We start from the raw sequence: 21933 nt of genomic DNA, 5'->3' as shown, positions 1-21933 counted from the left end.
TATCCTTTCTGGAATTGAGGTGCAAATGCAAGATGCACGTTTCTTCAGGACTTTGGAAAGTGCAAGTTCCAGGTTGCTCCATTTTGATATCTCCCCTCACCAGCCAAAGAGCCTCCCATCATCAAAGACATACTTCTCACGGCATTTCAATACCCTCCTTGAAAAGGGTAAATGGGCTTGATAAGTGGTAGGGACAAGCCAAAAGAAAACAAACAAAATAAAAGCCAGTTTCATTCATAGCAAATGGTAAAATTTTTGATGAGAAGGCTTACAGTGTAACCTTGTAAATGTAAGTGCCAAGCTTTCTCAGCTCACAGTCTGGCAAGAGCTTGTTAGCAGCACAAAACATACCAGCTAAATGATTCTAATGGAGCAAACTCCTGCAGCACCTCAGACGTTCAGCAAGAACATTGTTCACCACTGAATTTTAGTTAAATATGCACAATTTTATTTATTGAAGAGATTAGGACAAAAACATTAAACCAAATACATGACAAAGCACCAGAGGCAGTAAAACCCCACCATGCACATCACCAATCTTTCCTCCTATAAGGTACTTATAAAATAAAAAAAAAAAGTCCTTCTTGACACAGCACCATCTTCAGAGTGTAAAAACATTGCTCCTTTATATTCTTAGTTACCAAAATAGAACCAAGGCAGGTCAGCTGCAGCTAGCTTTGTCTCTTGATAAAGAACTGTGAAACATCCTCTTGAGAGTGGGACCATAACCTTCCTGCAAGGCAGGCAAATAGCATCCATACGTCAAATGCCAAGTAGCTGTACGCACATGCCACATACTATAATTAAGCACAAATTCAAGTAACATTTACATACTACAGAGTCCACATGTACCTACCCAAAAAACATGACCACTTCACAAAACATATACAGGCAGTAATATCAGAACAACTGAGGTACTGGAAACACAAATATTTATGCCAAGAGATTTCAATATCATACAGCAATATAAAAGCAGTAATAAAAACATTTGCCAGTCTAAATCAAATAAAGCTATCTAGAAAAAGAAGCTAAATAAAAAGTTATTTAGGGACAGAAATACCTGAACAGAAAAGAAGTGTGTTAACTACAGCATGTAACATGTCATCCCAAGTCAACCCGTAATTGAAGTACTGGCTTAATACATCACTACTGTGACATTTTCTTCAATAAATAGAATAAGTCTTGACAATACAAAAGGTGCATATTACTGTGTATGTTTCAAGAGGAATATCTGTAATATAAATGTTCAGCTTATTAATACCCTCTTATTTCTTATTCTGGACATAAACAAAAATCAAACCCAAACAATTCTTTTCCCAAGTTGAGAGGAATTTAAAGAAAAAAAAAACCCCACAATACTCTTCTTCAATAATAAAGAGCCCTCTATTTACATGTGGGCCAGTCAGTTAAAGAAGAGATCGGTTCTCAGATAAAGACATGATTAAGGGCTTTCTGCCCTCTCTAGTCATATACGTGCAGCATGGCAGATATGGAAGCCAGTTATCTCATATCTTAAAAAAAAAAAAATTATACAGTTTTCTTCTCCCCCCAACCCCCCCATTATAGCAGTAATGCATCTGGAAGTTCGAGTTATAATAGCTTCCTGCAACAAACCATTTGACACAAAACAGAACAGCTTGTTAAATGACAGTTACTTCCCCTTAAGGGAACAAAGCATTAAAATGTCATTTCCTGACAAGAATATTAAGTAGTTTATTTAGAAGAAATGAGTTGAAAATAGCTATCAAGAGACATGAACTGAAATTTTGTTTGTTTTTAGCACCCACTTTTCATGTCCGTCTTTGTGCACCTAATTTTTTTCTTAAATTAATCCCATTAATTATTAGACATCCGATTAAAAAAAATGTTAGCCAATTGTACTTTCCCTGAATAATGGCTGAAGTTAAATATCTAACAGTGCGATGCCAAGATGTGAGCTGAGGCAAAAAAGTTTTTATTTGTTGTGAGTTACCACTATTTTTAATGGAACAGAAACAGGAGTGATACAGCTGCACCAGAATTGGCATGTGCAGTCTCCTTGGCTCCAAAAAGGTGAGAAGCTACAATTGCTCCATGCTGCCTTTTCTCCTCCAAATCAATCTAACCTGATAGCAAGCTCCCCCCGCCCCCCACCCCCCACCCCCAGTCTGTCCCCATGCTACATTTGTTATATTAGCTCCTTGTGGAGGTTCCTTCTCAATCCGAGGACCTCCGAGTGTCTTTTGCTACCAAGCTAGGCTGATGCAGGATGTGATTTAACACGGTCAGGAAGGGCTCCTTCATGCGTCCATCTCCAGGTTGTGTACCTTCTGAACACCAGTCTGTGTGCTCAGTTAAAGAATGGGTCCAAGTCTTCTTCCATGTTGACATCAGGCACCAGCTGATCTGATACTTCCTTAGCACCATATCCTGAATTCGATACATTAAAATCTGTAGAAAACCATGGATGGTCCAGAATTTCCTGTGAAGTCAGCCTTTCCGATGGCTCCCGACGCAGTATGCTACGTATGAGGCATTTTGCCTTGGGGGATAGAGTTTCTGGAATGTTAAACTGCCCACGACGGATCTTGCTGAAGAGGGAACTAGGCTCAATGTCATGGAAAGGATAGCGTCCAACTAGCATGGTATAAAGCATGACGCCTAGACTCCACACGTCCGCTGCTTTGCCAGAGTAGCTGCCATTTGTGTTCAAGATCTCTGGACTCACATAGGCTGGGCATCCATGCTTATCAGAAAGAGAGTCATCATTTCCTCTTAAAATATAAGCATCTTCTAGGCTTTCCAATTTCACTCTAGTCCTGCGGGCAAAAAAACCAAAACCATCAAGGTAAGCAAACATCAAAACACAAATTCCTGTCTGTTACAATTACATGGTTGTAACAGTAATACTCTACAAAATTCAACAACCGCAGAAGTGCATCAGTTTAAACTCCCACTTCCAGCACTTGTCACAGATAATTGATACTGTCTCTTCTACGCTGGTTAGAGATATTAGAGGCACATAGGAAACACTGCCCCACGCACAGCTACCAGATTTCAAATACAGTTATGTCCAGTAAACATATATTTCTAAGACCTACTGATAAGTAATTGCCATATTCATGCGTTTGGTAAACTTTACATAGACATGATTTCCAAAAGGAGACATAATTGTCAAGATTTTTCCTGTGTTGGCTGCACTCTAATGTACCTGTGTAGGACTCATGCCCAAACACAAGCCTAGCCCTAACCAGACAAGGTTATTTTGACACCTTCACACCTGTGAGCAGTTGGTTGCACCTGGAATTCCACAAGGTTCAAAAGAAATAAAATGGTCGCTCTGACCAACATTTTCCTTTATCCCAGCATTAAGGAAGAGCAATTTTAACAGATTTCAGTCTTCCTAAATAGACCTTTGGGCAAAGGGAGATCAGATGAGTTGAACACCACCAAGATTAACAGCAAGCTTATCTACCCAGCTGAACCAGAGGAACTCCTTATGTTGGAACGAATGGAGAGGCTAGCAAAGGGCTTACAGAAAGATGACAGGGATGCCTTAATCTAGACTGCAGACTCCTTCTGCCTGCAAAGCACTGTGAACTTGTCATTGTGCTGCAAGACAATTTTCTTCCTTTAGGGATATCACACAGCAGCAGAAAAAACAATGCAGACTTGCTTGTCACAGCACTAGATGGAACATAACCTTTCTTTCCTTTTAATTCTCACTGCTAGCATCTGTAACTATATTTAAAAATCTGACCTTGTTAAAGGCATCCACAAGGATTAGCAATTACCCTTTAGACTATTTGCCAGCAACAGTTGGTTTTGAGTGCAGAATCACTACACCACCAACAGCACTTGCCCAGTGCAGCTGGATGGAAGAGTAACCTAGCAGTAGTGCAGGCTTTCCTTTCACCAACTCGAGATGATAACTCAACTTTAGGTACTACTGTCCTCGTCCCTCAACCTCACTGGTCTGTACGCTCACTCTTAGCCCTGTGTCATGGCCATGTTCCCATACCACAGACATTCACAGGCAGGGACTGAACATCACCCCAAAAAGCAGAGCTCACGTCTCTCGACTAAAGCACATCATTTTACAGGCATTTAAACAGACAAGGAGAGCCCTGTTTCTTAAATGTTTACTGAAGACAACATTGCTCGAGCTTGAGCTGCAAAAGACAGCTGGGCCAGCTTTGGCTGAGACTTGGTTCCAGGCAGCTCAGCACTATCTTCTTTGAACCAACAGAAGAGCATTTTACTCTGTGGAGTACTCCAGAGGCAACTGTGCCATAAACTCTCATAATGACACTTGGACCTTTTCAACAGCTAGAGACGTTTACTAGCAGAGGTGAAAGCCCCTTTGGCAACGTGCCTCGAATCAGGAAGTCATAAATACAGAATTCAGAATACCTGGCTCCCAAGCACAGTGTGTCAAGGCAGCTCCTTCTCTCCTTAAACAGGGCAGTGTTTTCTCCTCCAGCGCTGATGCTGTGGGGGTTTGCGCAACGCACCTGCTTCCTGATTAATTACCCATTGCCAGCCTAACAGCACCTCTCCCAGTGATGGACAACCCCCTCATTAGCACTCAAACAATATTTTACAGCAGCAATACCTCACAAAGGAAGCTGGCTGCATGGAGAAACTTAACTACAATTATCAAGACCACAGCAATTTCCCTCTGTACACAGCTCAGAGGGTCCAAAACAGCACAGTGACTAGAGAACAGTCCTTCCACGATGAACAGCTTCAACATGTTCCTGCACCTGCACAGCATAGGAAAAGCAGCGAGGAGGAGAAATGTGCACGGGAAAAAAAAGAACACCACCATAACAAAAAAAACCCATAAAACCAACAAACACCGAACATCAAGGAGGGCAAAGAACAGAAGAACAGAGAGGAGGAAATCAAAGGGAAGGCAGGGACATGAGTTGTGGTTCCATATGCACTGCCCACCTCAGTTTTTCCATAGAAAAGGATGTGTAGCAATAAACCGGTGAGACCAGCTACTCACACATGCATTAAGTCACTGAACTGCCAGACAGGAAAGCATCGACTCACTCCTGCTAACTAACAGAAGCAGAACACACACACAGGGAGTGGGGCAGAGCATGCTATTTATAAACAACTTACAGGAGTGAGTTCACCCACACACACACTCTTCTGCCATCTCAGTGTCAACAGCACAGGGAAACTGTTTACTCTCCCATCCTATTTTACATTTCCAAGAGTTGCCCAAAAATTTAGAGAAATGGTTCAATAAGAAGCTTTTATATTACAGAAAATTATCGGAATTTATTAATCTCTTATTTTCTACAATGGATGTGGTACAAAACCACATAGAGCAGACTGCAAGGTGTGTAAAAACATTCATCCTTTTCTACAAGAGGAGAAACCATTTACTGACAATAAATCAGAAGCAGCATGCAAAAGCCTTATCCCTGTCCTGCTTTTCTTGCAAGGTGCTGCAGCCCTCTGTGCATGCTACAGCGGGTTTTGTGTAAGCAAGCAAATGGAACAACAGCTGGCCCTTATCTGCCTGCTCTTCCATAAGCTGTGGCCAAATGAAGCAAACACTCAAACCAGGTTTTTCACCCTCCTGAGTTGACAGGCTTTGAGGAAACAAAAGGTCCCAAATTAAACAAAAATACAACCCTCAGTCTTCCTCCTCCCTCTTCACCAGTCCCCAAACCCCCAACCAGTAACACCCTTGTGTGTAAAGTACAAGTGGTGAAATGGCTCCTCTGTGAAATGGCTCCTCTGCAACGAGGCGGTGCTCACACCACTCCGTGCAGGTACACATTTCCCTTGCAAACTACAGGAGCTGTATCTCTTGAGCACATACGGCCAGGTACAAGGCCTTGGTGTACTTTCTCCCCCTTCCAATTATCACCATAAGCAACTTGGGTGTCCCCATTTCTACCTGTAAGGCTGGGTGTCTTTGCAGAAAGTGACAATGCAGGTTTTCCATCCTTACAGCACAGGGAGCACAGGAAGCTCGGCACGGCAGCTCACCCGCTTGGCACAGCCTGTGCACGGAAGCACTCACAAGCTTTTGCTGCCAAAGACCCTGGCTCGGCTCTGGCAGCACCCCTTGCCACGAGCTAGCATCCAGGCTGGGGAGACCCACTCCAGTCTGTTTTCACCAGTGATGGATGGATTACTTCAGTACCTCAACCGTGCATACAGAACAGCCTGTAATTGTACCACAATTGAGTAATACACAGGTGTAAACAGCAAGTCTCACTCCCCTTTTCACAGTCATTTCACGTTTTTTCAGGCAATCAAAAAGAAGCAGCCTGGCTTAGGAGCTGCTGCTTCCCAGTGCACAGCACCCCGTCTCTGTGCGATCCCGCTCTGGCTGGCCTTCCTTTCCTCCACATTTCAAGCATTACCTAAAAGAGCTCTTGTTTTCTGCAAGGCAGAGATTTTTTTTTTTTTTTTTTTGGGGGGGGGGGGGGCATGGGGCAGTGGTGGTGGAGTGGGACAGGAAAGAGGGGAGTCTAAATACACAGAAATGCAGAGAAGTGCTGGATGAGAAGAAATCTCTCTCTCCCCCACACGCTCTCTCAGAGGAAGCACTGAAATCAAATACCCAGGAAAAAGAATAGAAGCCAACAACAACAAACAGACCCTCAAAATTGCAAGTATTTTCTGAGAATACAGAGCCTCCACAGCAAAGGGTGGGGAGTGCAGCCAGTTGCAGAGTAACTGGACAACCCTAAATTTGACACTTGGCAGGCAAGGGACAGAAGCAAAATCAAACACTGAGATGTGAAATCACAATCAACTTTGAAGGGCCTCCCATCACAGAGCAGAAAAAGGACAAAATTTTTTTTTTTTTACAGTCACATTTCTAAAAAAATCTCATTCTCTAAATAATTCCCATCAGTCAACTGAAAGACCCCCACAAGAGAAAAAAAGTTCTCCAAAAGCATCAGCATTCGAGTTCAACCATTCAAATGGTTGCAACAAAATTAATCCCTAAAGTTCAAATGTAAGCCACTGCCAAAGCCGGATGAGAATCACTTTGTACACATACTGTAGGGCAACAAAGACTTTTGTCAAGGCTTACGTAATTACAGTACATAATTTCAAGTTTTAATGCAGACCCTGAATAAGCACTTGGAAAAAGAGCATTATGCATCTATCAGATCATTGATAAAACACTGTGTTAGTCTAATGCATTAAAAAAAAATACAACCCTGAATCATGGCTATATAAAAAGGGGAAGCTATTCTGCCTGTGAATGCTTTCCCATTACTGGTGAATGAAACCACAGAAGTGCAATCAGAGGGCAGCAGCAGCACTCGGACGGGAAACGCGTCTTTGTCCCCATAGAAACCGTCAGGGAAACCCATGAAAAACAATACCACTCTGAATTTCTTATCAATATGCCATTCATTACTTGACTGCATTCAGACTTTGCTCTTCAGTAATGTAACAAAACCTAATCAATTAAACGTCTTCCAGAAGATTCTCAATGCAACCTCCGGAGTTAGCACTCTGGCAGACGGCTTTGTTGTACATCCTCCACTTTTTCCAGTGATTCGCATTATTCCTCCATGCAGAGCTTAGGGGCTACTGCTACCCTGCCTTTTGACACTGAAGCCAGGGCTATAAGAACCTGGCATTCACACTCGCTCTTCAAAAGCAAACATAATTTCCATACCAAAGTCAGTGGAATTATTCAGAGGGCTCTAAGCTCGTAAGGCAGGAGAAAAAAAAAAAATCTGGAACATTTAAAGCAGAAATACTGACTGAAAGTCTGAGTGTTTTAGAGGAAAATATCTCCACTGCAGTGAATAAACAGTCAGTAGTAAAGGAACGCAGGCCTGACTCAATGAAGGCAGTTGCTTCTAGTCTGTCCCCAATGCCATCTGTATGGGAAATAACACCTGAGCCACAGCTCAGCCACCGTTACCATTTTGGAAACACTAACTGCAGACCAGACCCACAATTTTAATACAGCATCATCCCCCAGATGACAGCCAGATCAGTTGCTTTGGGAGAGGATGGAAGGAGCCATCCTGCTCTGGACACTCCAGGTACACCATGCACTTGCAGTTCAGGCTTGGTCAAAGTCAAATGGTCCAGATTTACAGATTCTATACAGCAGCCTCATGCCTCCAGAGATCAGAAAAGAACCATCATCACCATCTGAATTGCCATTTTATTAAAATGACTGCAGGTAAACATAAACCAGCAACATCTAAAGGGAAGCGGTGCCTCACAATATTCCCCCCTACACATAAAAATGAAGGCACCCAAGCAATGCTATCTCATATTTCAACATTACTCTGACAGAGGCCAGGAAAGCCTTTCCCTAGGTAGAAGCACTCAAGCCATCAACTGCCCAGTAGATCAAGGATTGCTCCTATGTGGCCAATAATTTACAGGTCGTTTAATCAAGGTCAGTTGCTAGAACCCATCATAAAGACAAGATGAGCATGAACACAATGATGCCATTAAAGTCACAAGGTGGGGGGGGGGGGGGGAATAAAAGGGAAGCTTCACACTGGAAACAGTTATCTTTTGCTAATTGATTGTTTTAACTAAGGGAAATCTCTCCTAAATAATGCAGAAGTAGGCTGCCCTCATGAAGACAGCAAGATGGTGAAGGCAGCTAACGAAACCCCCTGCAGATGATTTGCAGCTTGGTGCAAAGACTTGTTCTGAACTCAGAACTACCCGATCTCCTCTGGGGGCGGTGAGGCACACGGGATCAGAGGGGAAATGTTATGCCATTAATTTAAACTCTGCTCCTTTCATCCCTTCCAGTGCGTAACAGCACACAGCCTGGGATTTCACCACACAACATCCTATACAACTTCAGATGAAAAAAACCAACACTCAAACCCTACACAAAGGCTGTCAGACAAACAGTCTCTTGCATAATGAAACAAGCTCAAGGATACGTTTCGAAAGACAAGGGGGACTTGCAGGCAGAACAGGTTTACAGGATGAACCTTGTTCCTAAGGGAAGATTCCCTCACTGGTACTTCCGCAGAATGAGGAAGCTTCTAAAAATGACACATCCCCCACCCTTCCTCTAAAGGGATGCTACCAGCACACTCAGCCCTGCCCTGCACCCCCTTCCTGATGTGCAGGACCCAGCAACTTTGGCCTTTTAACTTCTTTCAAGCTGGCTCTTTTCCCCCTCAGAATTCCACTTACAAAATGCTCTGAGACCACCCCCTTGCACACCTCCACGAAGGGCTGGGGCCTCAAAGACCTCAGCTTTACAACACTCAAATACTACTGCTGGGAACAGCCTGTCCTGTATGCCGTAAGGACATGCATAGTTTCTGCCATGCCCTTATTGCCTAAGGAGACAACACGTTCCCCAAGAAGTAGGTAGGTAGGTAGGTAGCAATGTGTGCATTTGGATGCAGGCTCTGAAATCCGATGCAGACCCTGCTGCGGAGGGGCTCAGTTACAATACTGCAAGGTGTTGATAAGCATCTGGCTCAGGGCAGCTCCTTCACCTGCTTTTATCTTTTCAGACTGCACCAAAGGTCAGAGTTTCAAAAGGCTCTGCTGTCAACTGTATGCTGTGTTCACCATCTTTTCTAGGTCTTTTCATATGATGTGTCGGGAAACTCCACAGGGAGACCAAAATTTTATTTTGTTAACGCAACGGCATGTTGTGAAAAAAGCCCTATGATTTCTGAGGCTGCAGTAGGTGTGCTCAGCACCTCCAAGACAAAGCAGTGCCGTTATTTCACAACCCCGCTGGAAATCTTTTGCTTAGATGTCTGTAAACCAAACAATATACATCTACCAAAAAGCAGGTTCTTAAGACTGAATATGCCCCACGTTGGCTCCTGTTTACAATCTCCACCTTTCCTCTCCCTCCCAAACTTGAAGTAATCTTGTGGTGTAATAACAAGGACAATTAGAAGAAAAGGCAGCAGAATTTCACCATGACAGTCTACTGCAGCCACTGCTAGCTGGGCTCCCCACCACCCCTCCTCACCCCCAGCACGGACATCCACAGATGTCCTTAGTCTCTGCTCAAAATTCAACATGAAGTATTTTGCACCAAGATTATGGATGGAGGTTTCCATGTCTTCAAAATGACCAGCTGTTGAACTCTTAATGCAAGATGTCTCAAGAGACATCTACCTCCAGGGACCACAAAGCACCTATCATTGGAGAGATTCATCTCATGACAGGCACCCGTATCTGGCATTATAGCAAACATGTAACACAGCATTCAGCCAGAGGGACCTCTCAGAAAGTCAGACAGTGTGGCTGGGGACGCCAGGCAGGACATGGTGACAACCTGTAGCAGTACAGCCCAGCCTAAAGGCAGGCAGGCCCCCAAGCAGGGCTCCCTTCCTGCTCCAAGCATGGCATGGGGCTGCACCTCAACACCGCCCTTCAGCAGAGCTAGCACATGAGGCTGCAAAGGGGCAAAGATTGAAGAGTGAAGAAGATACAGGTCCCACTATGAGCCAAATACCAAACGACAGCACAGTCCAAGGGTAAAACCTCCTGCAAACTCCAGAGTTGGGTACTGAAGCAAAGGCTCTCACCACTCATGGTCTCACTGAAGGGCCTTGAGATGACTCAAGGTCTGCTGGAACTCCTATTTCTCATCCTTGGCTTTTGCTTTCATTTATGACCTCAGGCATAGCTCTTAATCTATCTATATCCTCAGGAGAAGATTTAAGCACTTCACAGGGCTTGTATGATGTTCAACATCCACAGATAGCCTTCTGTGCCCCACAGGGAAGGATACCACATACCCAACAAATCCAAAGCTCATTGCTCCCAGGAACACCAGGAGAACACAGAAGCTCAGTAACCAAACCACATGAAGGCAAAAGGGAGCACAAACTCTTCTGTGGAAAACAATTGTGCAACTACTTAATCTTCCATCCCGAGTTTGACAGCAGAGACTTGCTGCTTGTGAAGAAATTTGCCTTCCTCCCCATATTCTAGGAATAGTAATTTCTGGGTTGGAATCTGACCTATAATTCTCTACTGCTGAAGAATTTATGCTCTTTGGTCCTGTGGCCCCATTGAGAGTAATGTGAAGAGCTTAAATGACAAAACAGATCAAGACTGGTTTTATTTCTAAATTTTCTGGTATTTAAAGAGCACTCCTATTTTGTTTGATTTTCTTCCACTTCAGGGCTCTCTTTCTAGGACTTAAGGAAAGCGTCAACTTACCTGTTCTTTATGGAACTGTAAGTAAAACAGCAAGTTCTAATACCATGGGAGAAAAGTGGCTGACTGCATTACAATTTGACAAATACCGGGGAAGAAATTTACTACTGTAAGAAAATGAAAGGTCTACCTGGAGAAAGACTGGTATATGCATTTTGTATTTTTTTGTGGGATCAGGTTTGTATCGCTAGGATTGCAAACAACTAACTAGGTCACTTTAAAGCATCATCCACTCAAAGCTGATAAATTCCAGGGGGGGTGGGGGGGAAGCAAAAAACATTCTAAGAGCACCAAATAAATATGTTATGCTAACACAGGCTTCCTAAATTAGTGCATTGTACTGGCTGAATTCCCCTGGTGCAGAGCAAAAAGTGTCAAATTCTATTTATTTTTATTGAATCCCACCTGCCTCATATTTACTCAAAGAATACAGGAAAATTACAATATCTAAATACTAAAATTATCTTAATTTTCCCTTCAACAAGTATGATGAATGTACAAGGTCTTTAAGCTTCAAATATTACGACAGCTAATATTTTAATATAATTAAAGGCTTAAAAATGCACTAAAGAAATTAATAATTCCCTGACAGCAGAAATATTCTTGTAATAAGAAAAGCATTGGAACAACCAACACAGAAATGCTTGATTTAATTCTGAGATCTTTGAGGTGGCTCTTTCTCAAAGCATGTGCTCTGTATCAGACTGATGAACTGTTTTATCAGTTATATACTGTGTATAGTACTATTTTTAGCACAGCCCAAAAAGCCCTACCTGTTCTGCAACATCATTATGGGACACCAGCTAGAAGAAGGGCACAGTTGCTCTGCCCAATGGCCTACTACAAGGACAGGCTGTACAAGAAAAACTGTAAATACCATGCCATGAACACAGCAAAAACAATCAAAAGCAAGAGCCCCACAACATCAACATTGACCTGGCTTAATATCCGGGACAAGAAAAAGTTACCAACATGAGTGGAAGCAGAAAATATAAAAAAACCCATGGGTTTTGTCTTAACTCAACTCCACTGTATTGGATTGAACTTTCATTTAGAAGTTTAAGGGCCCCATACTTGAAGTATTCAAGAATCTTACAGGTACATTAGAAAGTTCGGTGAGACTTCCAGTGCTCTGAAAGTCACTATCCCCATTTAATAGATGCGCTACTGTTGCTAACCCAGTGTTACAAAACATTTCCAGCTATGCTGTAATGTCTCAGAAGTTCTGCTTCAAGATCAGCTGCAGGTTTAAGGAGTTTAACTCTCATTTCAATACTACAAGACTGGGTATTTCATCTATTACAAATGGAACCACAGACACACCTCGCCCCAAAAACCACAACCCCCTCAGCCTTCTTTTATACAAAAGTGCTTCATGGAATGCAATTTACCGCATCTTCAAAATGCCTGCAGTTCAGGATTAAAACTAGCTGTAGATAAAGTACCTTGACACAGACAAATTGTTTTTGTTTCCACACTGGAATTCTTGATTTCACTTCAAGTGCTGATGTATTTACACACACGCAGGAGTAAGATGTAACACACCATCAAAGTCAACCTTTGAGTTAGCTCATCAAGAAAACATCACTAGCAAGACTAGGACCCCTACAAAATGCTCAGCACTACCAGCCTCCAACATTACTTTTTTCCACCTTTCTACCTTCTGGTTCATTACAGACATCCCAAAGATTGGGGGGGGGGGGGGGGGGGTTGGTTGTTGTTTTGGGGGTTTTTGGGGTGGTTTTTTTTCAACTTTGTTGCAAAAATGTTGCCATTTGCAACATCCAAATAACATACATTCTTAGCAGTGACATCAGTAGCGGCCAAGAGCACTCATGAGGCTGCTAGAAGAGGTGCCTCAATCTTTGCAAATTCCAGCTGTAATTTAGATAATGGGAACAGGATGGAAAGAGTTTCAGTGCTGTATGCACCCCTCTGCAAAACTCTAGGAGCTTTCATTTCGTATTGAACTACCAGGATGTCATTAGGATCAATGGAAGGAGTATATACTAAGAAAAGCTTTAATTGATTTTCTTTTCTAAACAAATGGAACTGTTTTCATAAATCCATCACATTCTCTCTGGCTCCTCCAGTCTGGCAGCTCTCAGTTAAGAGCAAAGAAGGATCTTACTGGGAGGAGAAGGGGGGTAAAAAGGGAAAAAAAAAAAAAAAAAAGAAAAGGCAAGTTTTCCATTCATGTGTTACCTACATACTGGATTTCCCATCTTCTACCAAAATAAAAGCTATGAGAGTCTTCAAGAGGATAAAATTTCAAAGCAGTAGGTACTTAAGGTGAACTGCAGAAAAACAGACTTGAAGAAATAGTTAGGAAAAGAACTACTAAGAAAAAGCTCTACTGAAGAACAAGCAACACAGCAGTAGAGTTCACACATATTCCTCAAACCATCATTTTCACCTCTTTTCTTCCTCCTTGGTTCATTACCGGTATCAAAGAACAATAGATGGTGCAGCACCCATTCCCAGGCACTGCTGCCGACGGCAGCTTCTGAAAGGCAGGTTGCTCAGCTCGCAGGCATCCTCACGGGGATGCAAGCTTGGAGGGTTGTGCAAGCAACACACAAACACCTCTGTGCACCCAAAAGGACAGGGAAGATTTTTCAGCCTAAATATAGCAGCACATTGAAAGTGATGACTGATTACAGTCTGATGATCAGAGTATGTGAAAAAAGACAGCGCTGTTTGGTTCTATTTCTACCTCACACTATTCCATCTCTGTTTATTTAGCAGAGAAAGGATTACAGTAACTCCCTGCTTACAAATCAACATTACGTCCAGTAGAAAACCACACTATGATTATCTTAAAAATAACCAGTGTGTCCTATTTGACCTTTAAAGTGAATTATTGTATAATTAGAAGACACTGTTCAAAAGTGAGTAACTGTGATTTTGCAGATGACAGTTACATTAAAAACATTCATAAAAGCAAACATTGCTATTATAGTACACACCACTCTTCTTGGGTGGCTAAAGGATTTGGCCCTGTGCCTTGTGTTGCATTCAGTTCCTAGTAAGAGGCAGGGTAGGAGTTCAAAAGTATTCAGCACGGGCCCACGTCTGCTCCCACTGCACTGCTCTGAGCTCATGCTGCCTTCACTTGGAGCAGCTTTTCTGAGTCCTGGCCTTCATGCAAAACCACACAAGTTTACATATAACCCCAGGAAAAAAAAAAAGTTAAAAATCCATTTAAACATTAGGACATTACCAGACACAACAGAAAACAATCCCTCCCCTCTACATTGTAGAAGCTGCTGTCTTATTTGCATCAGAGGTGCTATAAATGGCATTTAATTATTAAACTTGGGAGTAGAAGTTGTGAAAGTGCAGTTTACATCTCTCTTTTGCGTTTCTCTCTGTATGGACATTAAGCTGGTTTCATTTTAGGCTTTTTTATTTGAAGAGGAGGAATGGGTAATTGTATATATCAGGGCTGCAGTATAGAAATAAGGAATAGCTATTTGCAGAGAACTGCCTGAACTGAATTAAGAAGTGCAAATATGTCCCTTATTTTTCAGTTTGTAAAGAGATTTAAAGAAGTTTATTTTGCAAAACTTAGCTTGTAATAACATTTAAGTAGAAAGTATTTAAACAGGATAGATGGCTGTAATTTTTATTTTAAGGCCACAAATTTCTCTTTCCTGACTGAATTGTGGATTAGTTTTTCTAGTTCTCAGATCACGGACTTACTGAGTCTGTTGAAAACTTATGTGCCTCAGCTGTTGCTTATAACTTCCCCAAACAGCCCCAAATGGAATTGATATGCACTGGTTATTTTTAACAAAGCTCTCCAGAACATGCATTTCACTATGAACAAGCTTTCAGACAATTTGTAGGATTTAACTAAAAGGGAAATACATGTCCCCATCTTCTACCAAGATATGAAGAAGCACAAGGGCAGGCTCTGCCCTCATTTAGTTTCTTTTGTTTGTAATGGTCATCTTCCAGTTTAATGCCTCTGTGAAAGCCTGGCATCAGTCTGGCAGTGTTTATTACTCTGGTGCCTTACATGGAAGTTGCAAGTGAATACATGATGTAACATAATGAAAAGTGGTAACCACAAGGAAAGGCACATGAAGTTTCCACAGATACAACAATATAGCTATAGCTCAGCATCAGAAATAGCACATCAACAATGTATCCAGAGCATACAGCATTCTTTCTCTCCCTGTCTTCCCATACTCTTTCCCCAAATCGTTTCCCGCCCAGATGCTGTGAGAAGGATGTGCAGGGAGGAGATATTAAAAAAAAAAACAAACCAACAACCAACAAAAAACACAACAACAAAAACCAATAGTTCCTCAAGTACCACAACAGCTGTGATACTAAAAACAGGCGCACACACACAGCAAGGCAGTTGTAGTCTTAGTACGATTAGTGACCACATAACAGCCACAGAAGCAGCCTCCAGACTCTTCCAGCACAGAAAACAAGAAGCTGTCTTCAAGGCAGCCCTTCAGAGCACTGATGGCCCTTCCCTCCAACCTATGTCAGCATTAACCACTTGGCTGCTCTTCCTCTTCATGCCTCCTCGCTGGAACGAGTCATTTCTAACCCTCTTTAACATACTGGATCTTTTGCTCCTTTCCTCTTTTAACACCAGCAGCACTTGTGATAGTGGAGCTCCTTACACCAGAGAGTAAGGCAGAGCCATCCTCCAGGAGTTATCCCCTCCTCAGGACTGAGGGTGGTCCTCTAGCTGGAGATGCAGAGGCCAGACACAGATGCAAACAGCGCTCTATACTTACTTTACTCCAAAGCCTAAGCCAGAAGGTAAAATGGCACATCCATCCCATGATCAGGTTGCAGAGGAAAATAAACTGTGACACCTTGCGTACCACAAATGAATGGTGTGGTGACAACAAAGGGCACAGTGCCTGTAACTGAATATCTGACCTCAGGCATCCCCACCTGTAAAGTAAGGGAGACTCTTACCTTTCTTCATCCTTGAAAATAAACTTTCGCAGCTTGAGATCTCGCAGTACCAGTCCACCATCATGGCAGTGTGCAACAGCAGAAGCTATTTGATAGAAGAGTTTGGCTGCCTCCTCTTCTTTAAGCTTTTTGCAGGTTCGAACAAACGAATGCATGTCCCCATAGCTCCTTTCAAAGAACACATACGCTTTTGTCTCCCCAAGAATTATCTCAGTAATTTGGTTGATATTTTTATGTGCAGGCAGACAAAAACATGGTGCTAATAACTCCTGGTAGCAGCCAATATCAAAAACCTGCAGGAACAATGACAGTAAAGCCAGGGTTAGCAACACGAAGGACAGTGAAGTTGCAGTACATCTAATTCTGTTAACAGAACCATCTTTAAGTACAATTTATGCTGTTACTGAAGCTGCACCGATGTAAACAGGAAGTCACAAGCTCAAGGCACTGAGGACAAGACAAAACAGACTATACAGCCCCCGCCGAAGATGCACGTAACCTTGACAGGAAAGGCTAGTCTTTAAAACCTGTAGCAAGAATAAGCTTCATTAGCTAAAAGCTGATCAAATTTAGAATGTAATCTGAATTAACCTGTGAACATCAGTGAGGTATAAGGGCAGTACTCAGAAGGAAACATGTTTATCTTCTGTTTTCCATCCAAATAAACTCGGAGAATACAGCCAGTAGCTTTGTATTAAGAGAAGCTGTCACATTTAATCCACCCTGATACACATGCCTCCCTCTCTTGATTTTATTAACCCATTAGGATTTTCAGCTTTAAAGTATCATCTATTGCTATTCATATTTACTTCCTGCCTTTTTTTCATCTCTGACAAACAGCAAAGTCACTTTCACTTTCAAAGTCTCAGTTTTACAATGGCTGTTTATAAGATCAGAAGGACAACCCGGGAAATAGCCCTGCCTGTTGGAGTGCAGACAAACATCCTTCAAAAGGCAAAGACAAAACCACCCTGAACTCTCTGCATTTCAATCAAGTGCTCCATTAAAAGCAAAGTGTCCCTTTACTAGTAAATATGTTATCGCTGATCTTATGAATGAACTGTAAGAATTAAAAAGGCTGCTGGGAAACCCAAATATAAAAAGTTACTATAATCTAGTGATGACGAATGAATCAGAATTTGAGTCAATTGAGAAATGCCCACATTACAAGAAAAAAGAAAGACTTCATTGAGAATAACAGAAGTCAGGGTGCTAAAAGAAAATATGAGCAAAGTACAGGTAGGAGTTGTTTTACTTTTAATTATACCTGCTCCAGAGGTATTACAAAGCAAGGGATTAGCATTTCCACCAGCATAAAAACTCAATTAATATGTAACTCACTCTTGGGTGTTTTGTTACTTTGGTAAAAAGAATTTAAGGTAGTCATGTGTCATTCTAACTGAACATAAAAATGAAGAACTGGTATTGGTCTCTAACCAACTGGTTTAAACTGCAGTTGTTTTTCTTCTTTTTGTATTCTAGTATTTGTATTCCAATAGCAGGTATTTGTAACCTCTCCAAAGAGGCAAATCTCCCTGCTTTCTTTGAAGCCTTAAAAAGCTTCAAAACAGTGAGAGAGATAGGGTTGAATCAAAATTTATCTGAGGTTTCAAAACCAGAGTAATTTAACACTTCAGAGTGCAACCCTAACAAATTCCTTCTGCAGAACAGGACCAAAACCCCAAGAAACAGGGACACCCCCTCCTCACACACCTCTTTTTCCCCCCACCCCATACCTGTGCTACTATGGTCCAGCACAGGCAGAAACAACCTTAAAGGCAGGCTGCCAAACAGATCCAACACGTTTTAAGGGGGTTAAATTAGCACTGAGGCATTCTGGTGACACGGTGGCCAGGGAAGCAGGACCAGGGTGGGGAGAGGGTGCTGCTAAAATCCCTGGTGTGTAATTCATTCCGGAGCAGAATTCATTGACATTTGGATCTCAAAACTCCTAACTACTACATTGTAAGTGAATGGCTTTTCTACAAAGCAGCTGCTATAAAATAAAATTTAAGCAGGAACATTCATGTAGCTCAAATCTTCACATGAAAAAGCACCTTTCCAGAATCCTCTCCTAACTAGATTATCTTAACATAAATTAGTGACATTTTGTGGTTCTCAGACGATGTTAAATAAGTAGGTTTGGATACACACTAGTACTATGTTTGGATGGGGGGAGATGGGAAGCGCTGTCATACTGCTACAGTCTAGAATACCTTTTATGAAGGGCTTCTTTGTATCCCAGCTTTTAAGATCCCTGGCCTCAATTCAGCAAATGTCCAGCAAGCTGCAGTTTGATTTAGTTCTTGCTGGGAACTGGAAATGAGAAGTTACCATTGTTTGGATGCCACAGAGCCTTGAAGCAAATAACGGCATCTGTACAGTCGGTGGGTGCAGCCAAATGAATCTTGAGAATCATCAGTATGTGTCTGTTATCTAAACCAATGTTTCTGCAAGCAATTTCTAAGCATCTTCAATAAGATACCAGATAGCAGGTCGCTTAGCTGGAAGGCTACTTGACAAATAGTAGTCCTGATACTGCAGGCATTGTAAAGCACACATTAAATTAAGATGAGTTCAGGACTGACAACTGCGTATTCACAAACTAGCAATTCAGGCTAAGATCATATTTTTGGAGCACGGCTAGAAATAGTGCCTCACACATATGGAAAAACTGATACTTTTCAAATGTCAGGATCAGCTCAAAAACATACAGCTTAAAGGGAAGGGAAAAAAAATATAAACGTCCACTCTTTGTGAGCTGCAGTTATGCTGCTCATACTGTTATCAAAACAGTGCCTTAATCCTGCAAACCAAACAGGAAACAAAGAGCACAGCCTCCGCTTTACCACTTGCTATGCAAGTTCACCTATAATTCCATGCAGAGCAGCAGCTTTGTGGGATCTGTTTATTTCATGAAAAGATGCCAATGTCCTAGAGTGCAGCACTGTACTACTGCACTGAGCAGGGCTTTCATTCTAGAAATTTTCATGTTCTGTTTCAGTTTAGTAACAAAGCATTCAGTTCAGCATGCAGTATTAGTCCTTTGCAAAGTCACGGGCCCTTTTTCCCCCTAAATAATCACACAAAGTCCTAGGTTGCCTTAACATCACATTTTATAACTCAATCAGCAAGCATATTTAAACTGCCCTCTGAACGCCAATCTTTACAGCAAACAGGAGCAATTATTTTCACTTCCCTGCTACAGGCTAGTCCATAACTTCTTATGAATCAAGTATGAGAAAGTATGAAACAGTCAGCAATACCACCATTAATCCCTAGAATATAAATAAGCTACAGTATGTCTGTTTCTCCGTTTTGCAGTTAGTTCGACGCTAGGTATTTGCTGCGGGTAGCCAAATGGCACTATCCTGCATTTTGGGAACAATACAAACACTGCAGTGTGTGTTACAAGGTAGCAATTTGCTACGTAGTTGTAAAAACTGCTACTGGGTACTGCCTCAGTGTGCTGGGCGTAAGTCTGGCTCACCACAGGCAATGAGAATCATAATTTAGGAACAAAGGAAAATATTCCCTCAGCCCGAAAAAAGAGACAAACGTCCCTCCACAGATGTGCACGCGTGTGGGTTTCTTTTCCCCTCACAGCACACCTTTGAATAGTAGGAGCAAACTGGGAGGAGGCAGGGAAAAGCAGGCAGGCTACAAAGAGTGGGATAGCTATTTTGTCTGCTCCTCTAAAAACCGTAGGTGTGCAGGTTTTATTCTTGCTCAGTTGTGCAATGGGGGAGGATGCTGTTTGCAAACAACCTCCACGGTGAGGGAGCTCAGGCTGATTAATTCGATGTGGATTTTTTCTTTTTTAAAATCACTTTTAAGGCAAAGCTGACGGCAACCTCCCCCCACCCCTCCCCTGCTTCTCCATCCTCTTCTGTACCCCAACTCACAGAACAAGGGGAGTAAAATACCGAGGAAGCCAGCAGGTCCCAACACCTTAAAATTAGCCGGGGATTCCCTACTCCATTTTGAAAAGTGAGAGTAGGGAAGATGAGGCTTTCTCCTTATCTGAACTCACGTTAAGACCTACTTAAAGAACGGCCCTTTCCCGAACAACATCCCTCGGGTAAGAGGCAGAACTGGCTCCGGGCCACCGCTATAACGTGGCCATTGTCTAGAGAGGGAAAAGTTACAGGATGCGCCTTTAATCCCGTCTCCCTCCCTTTTGTATCTCAACTGTTTAATAATTGATCTACACGGCCGTGCTCGGCCCTCCCGCGAGCCACGGGAAACCGACACGCGACAGGCGGCCAACCCGGGGGAGAACAAGGCGCAGAGGCATTACCTTGCAAACCAGCTCCTCGCCACTGTGCAGATGTACGGCTCGGAAAACGTGGTCTCCCTCGAGAGGCTCCAACAATAAGTATTTCCCGATGCAAGAAACGCAATGCGACAAGTTCGGGGTCTCCGGCGGGCTCGGCGAGCCTAGATTCGGGCTAAAACTCTGGCTTGGCTCGATGGACCGTATGGACGAGAGCTCCTCAAAATCCTGGGTTTTATTCCGCGGTCTCCCATATCGTGCTATCGTGATAGGGGTTGACCTTTGTATGTTCATGAGTATGGAGAAGACCAGCCGAGACGCTGCACCGGAGCCCTGGCGTGGAGCGCGGTCCCTCGCCCGTCCAGCTGCGGCTGCCTTTGTGTGGCGGGGGGGGGCGGGAGCGGGAGCGCGGCGGCGGCGGGCGACCAGCCTCAGCGCCGCGTCCTGGGCACAGGGAGAGAGCGCTCAGCCCGCGGCCCTTTGTTCCCGCCGGCGGCCGGGCGCGGAGCAGCGCGGCGGCGGGGCAGCGGCGCCCGGTGCCGGGGCGGCGCGGGGCAGGGGGCGGCAGCGCGGGGCGGCGCGGCCGGGCCTCGGCGGCCGCCGCTCCCGCGGGCGCGCAGCGCGGGCGAAAACAAAAGGTTAGGTAACGCGCTGCGCGCAGCGGGGATCGTCCTTTCTCTCTCCTACGGCGAGGCAGAGCCGCGCTGCCGCGGCCGGGCTGTAGATGGCGCGGGAGCCTCGCCGCTGGCGCCCGGGGCGCTCCGAAAATGCCCCGCGAAATAGCGAGGGAGCATTTAACTTAGAGCGGGCAGCGGCCGGGCCGACAAAAGAGCGCCCGGCGCGGCGGGAGGCTCGGCGGCGGGGGGAGGGGGGGGGGGGGGCCGCGCACCGGCGGCTTCCGCGCAGGCACCGGCGGCGCACCGCTCCGCGCCGGCGAAAAGGAGCGCGCTGTCGCTGTCGCGGCCGCCTCAACAGAACAAAAAGTGCAACCACGGGCAAGGGAAGCGGAACGCCTTCACGTTTCCACGGCACGGCGGGGTTTCTGTCTGGGGGCTCGGCGCCTTCGCGGCGTTTTGATGTAGTTCACGCACAAAGAAAGGAAAAACCAGCACGGCGAGAAGGGGGCCGACTTCTTGCTGCGGGGGCTGTAAGGGCAATAAGCGAAAGGCTGGGGGGGAAGGAAGAAATTGGAATCGTTTTTAAAAACAAAAAAAAAATGCAGAGAGAAGATTTTGTTTGAGTCTTTTTGAGGTTGGTTTTTTCCTTTCTTTTTTTTTTTTTTTTTCCCTCGGGAGTAGGACAAGGGGAGTGAGAGGGATGGCCGCGCCGCTCCCCGTCAGCAAGGCACCGTCTTTCCCCCGGCGTATTAATAGCTACTTACGTGGCGGGGACGCTGGCTGCCTCCGTGCCTCGCTGCCGGCCGCCGCACGCCCGCACGGTGCCCAGCGCGCAGGCTGACTGCCCCGCCGCCGCCGCCCGCCCCGGCCCGGCCCGGCCCGGCCCGGCCCCACCGCCCACCGCGCCGCGCCCCGCCCCGGCCGCCCGCCCCG

The 21933-nt window shown here is 44.2% G+C and overlaps 1 protein-coding gene across 2 annotated transcripts; it reads right to left on the bottom strand.

Annotated features, from left to right (window-relative positions):
- Nucleotides 1-425: 425 nt before the first annotated feature.
- On the bottom strand, nucleotides 426-21884 carry TRIB2 (tribbles pseudokinase 2). 2 transcript variants are annotated; one of them, XM_056343893.1, is made up of 4 exons: nucleotides 21765-21884; nucleotides 20408-20827; nucleotides 16108-16400; nucleotides 426-2798 (listed from the first exon to the last, which is right to left on the bottom strand). In XM_056343893.1, exons 2-4 carry the CDS (start codon nucleotides 20675-20677, stop codon nucleotides 2330-2332), a joined length of 1032 nt encoding a protein of 343 aa, XP_056199868.1. In that variant the 5' UTR covers nucleotides 20678-20827; nucleotides 21765-21884; the 3' UTR covers nucleotides 426-2329. The 2 variants fall into 2 exon arrangements, with proteins under 2 accessions (XP_056199868.1, XP_056199867.1); XM_056343892.1 differs by having other exon boundaries at nucleotides 20408-21551; nucleotides 21765-21841.
- Between the last annotated feature and the right edge of the window lie 49 nt (nucleotides 21885-21933).

The sequence above is a fragment of the Falco biarmicus genome, chromosome 6 (assembly GCF_023638135.1).
Source record: "Falco biarmicus isolate bFalBia1 chromosome 6, bFalBia1.pri, whole genome shotgun sequence".
Taxonomy (NCBI): Eukaryota; Metazoa; Chordata; class Aves; order Falconiformes; family Falconidae; genus Falco; species Falco biarmicus.
Note: the sequence above shows the minus strand (reverse complement) of the source record. Positions and strands in the feature narration are given on the sequence as shown.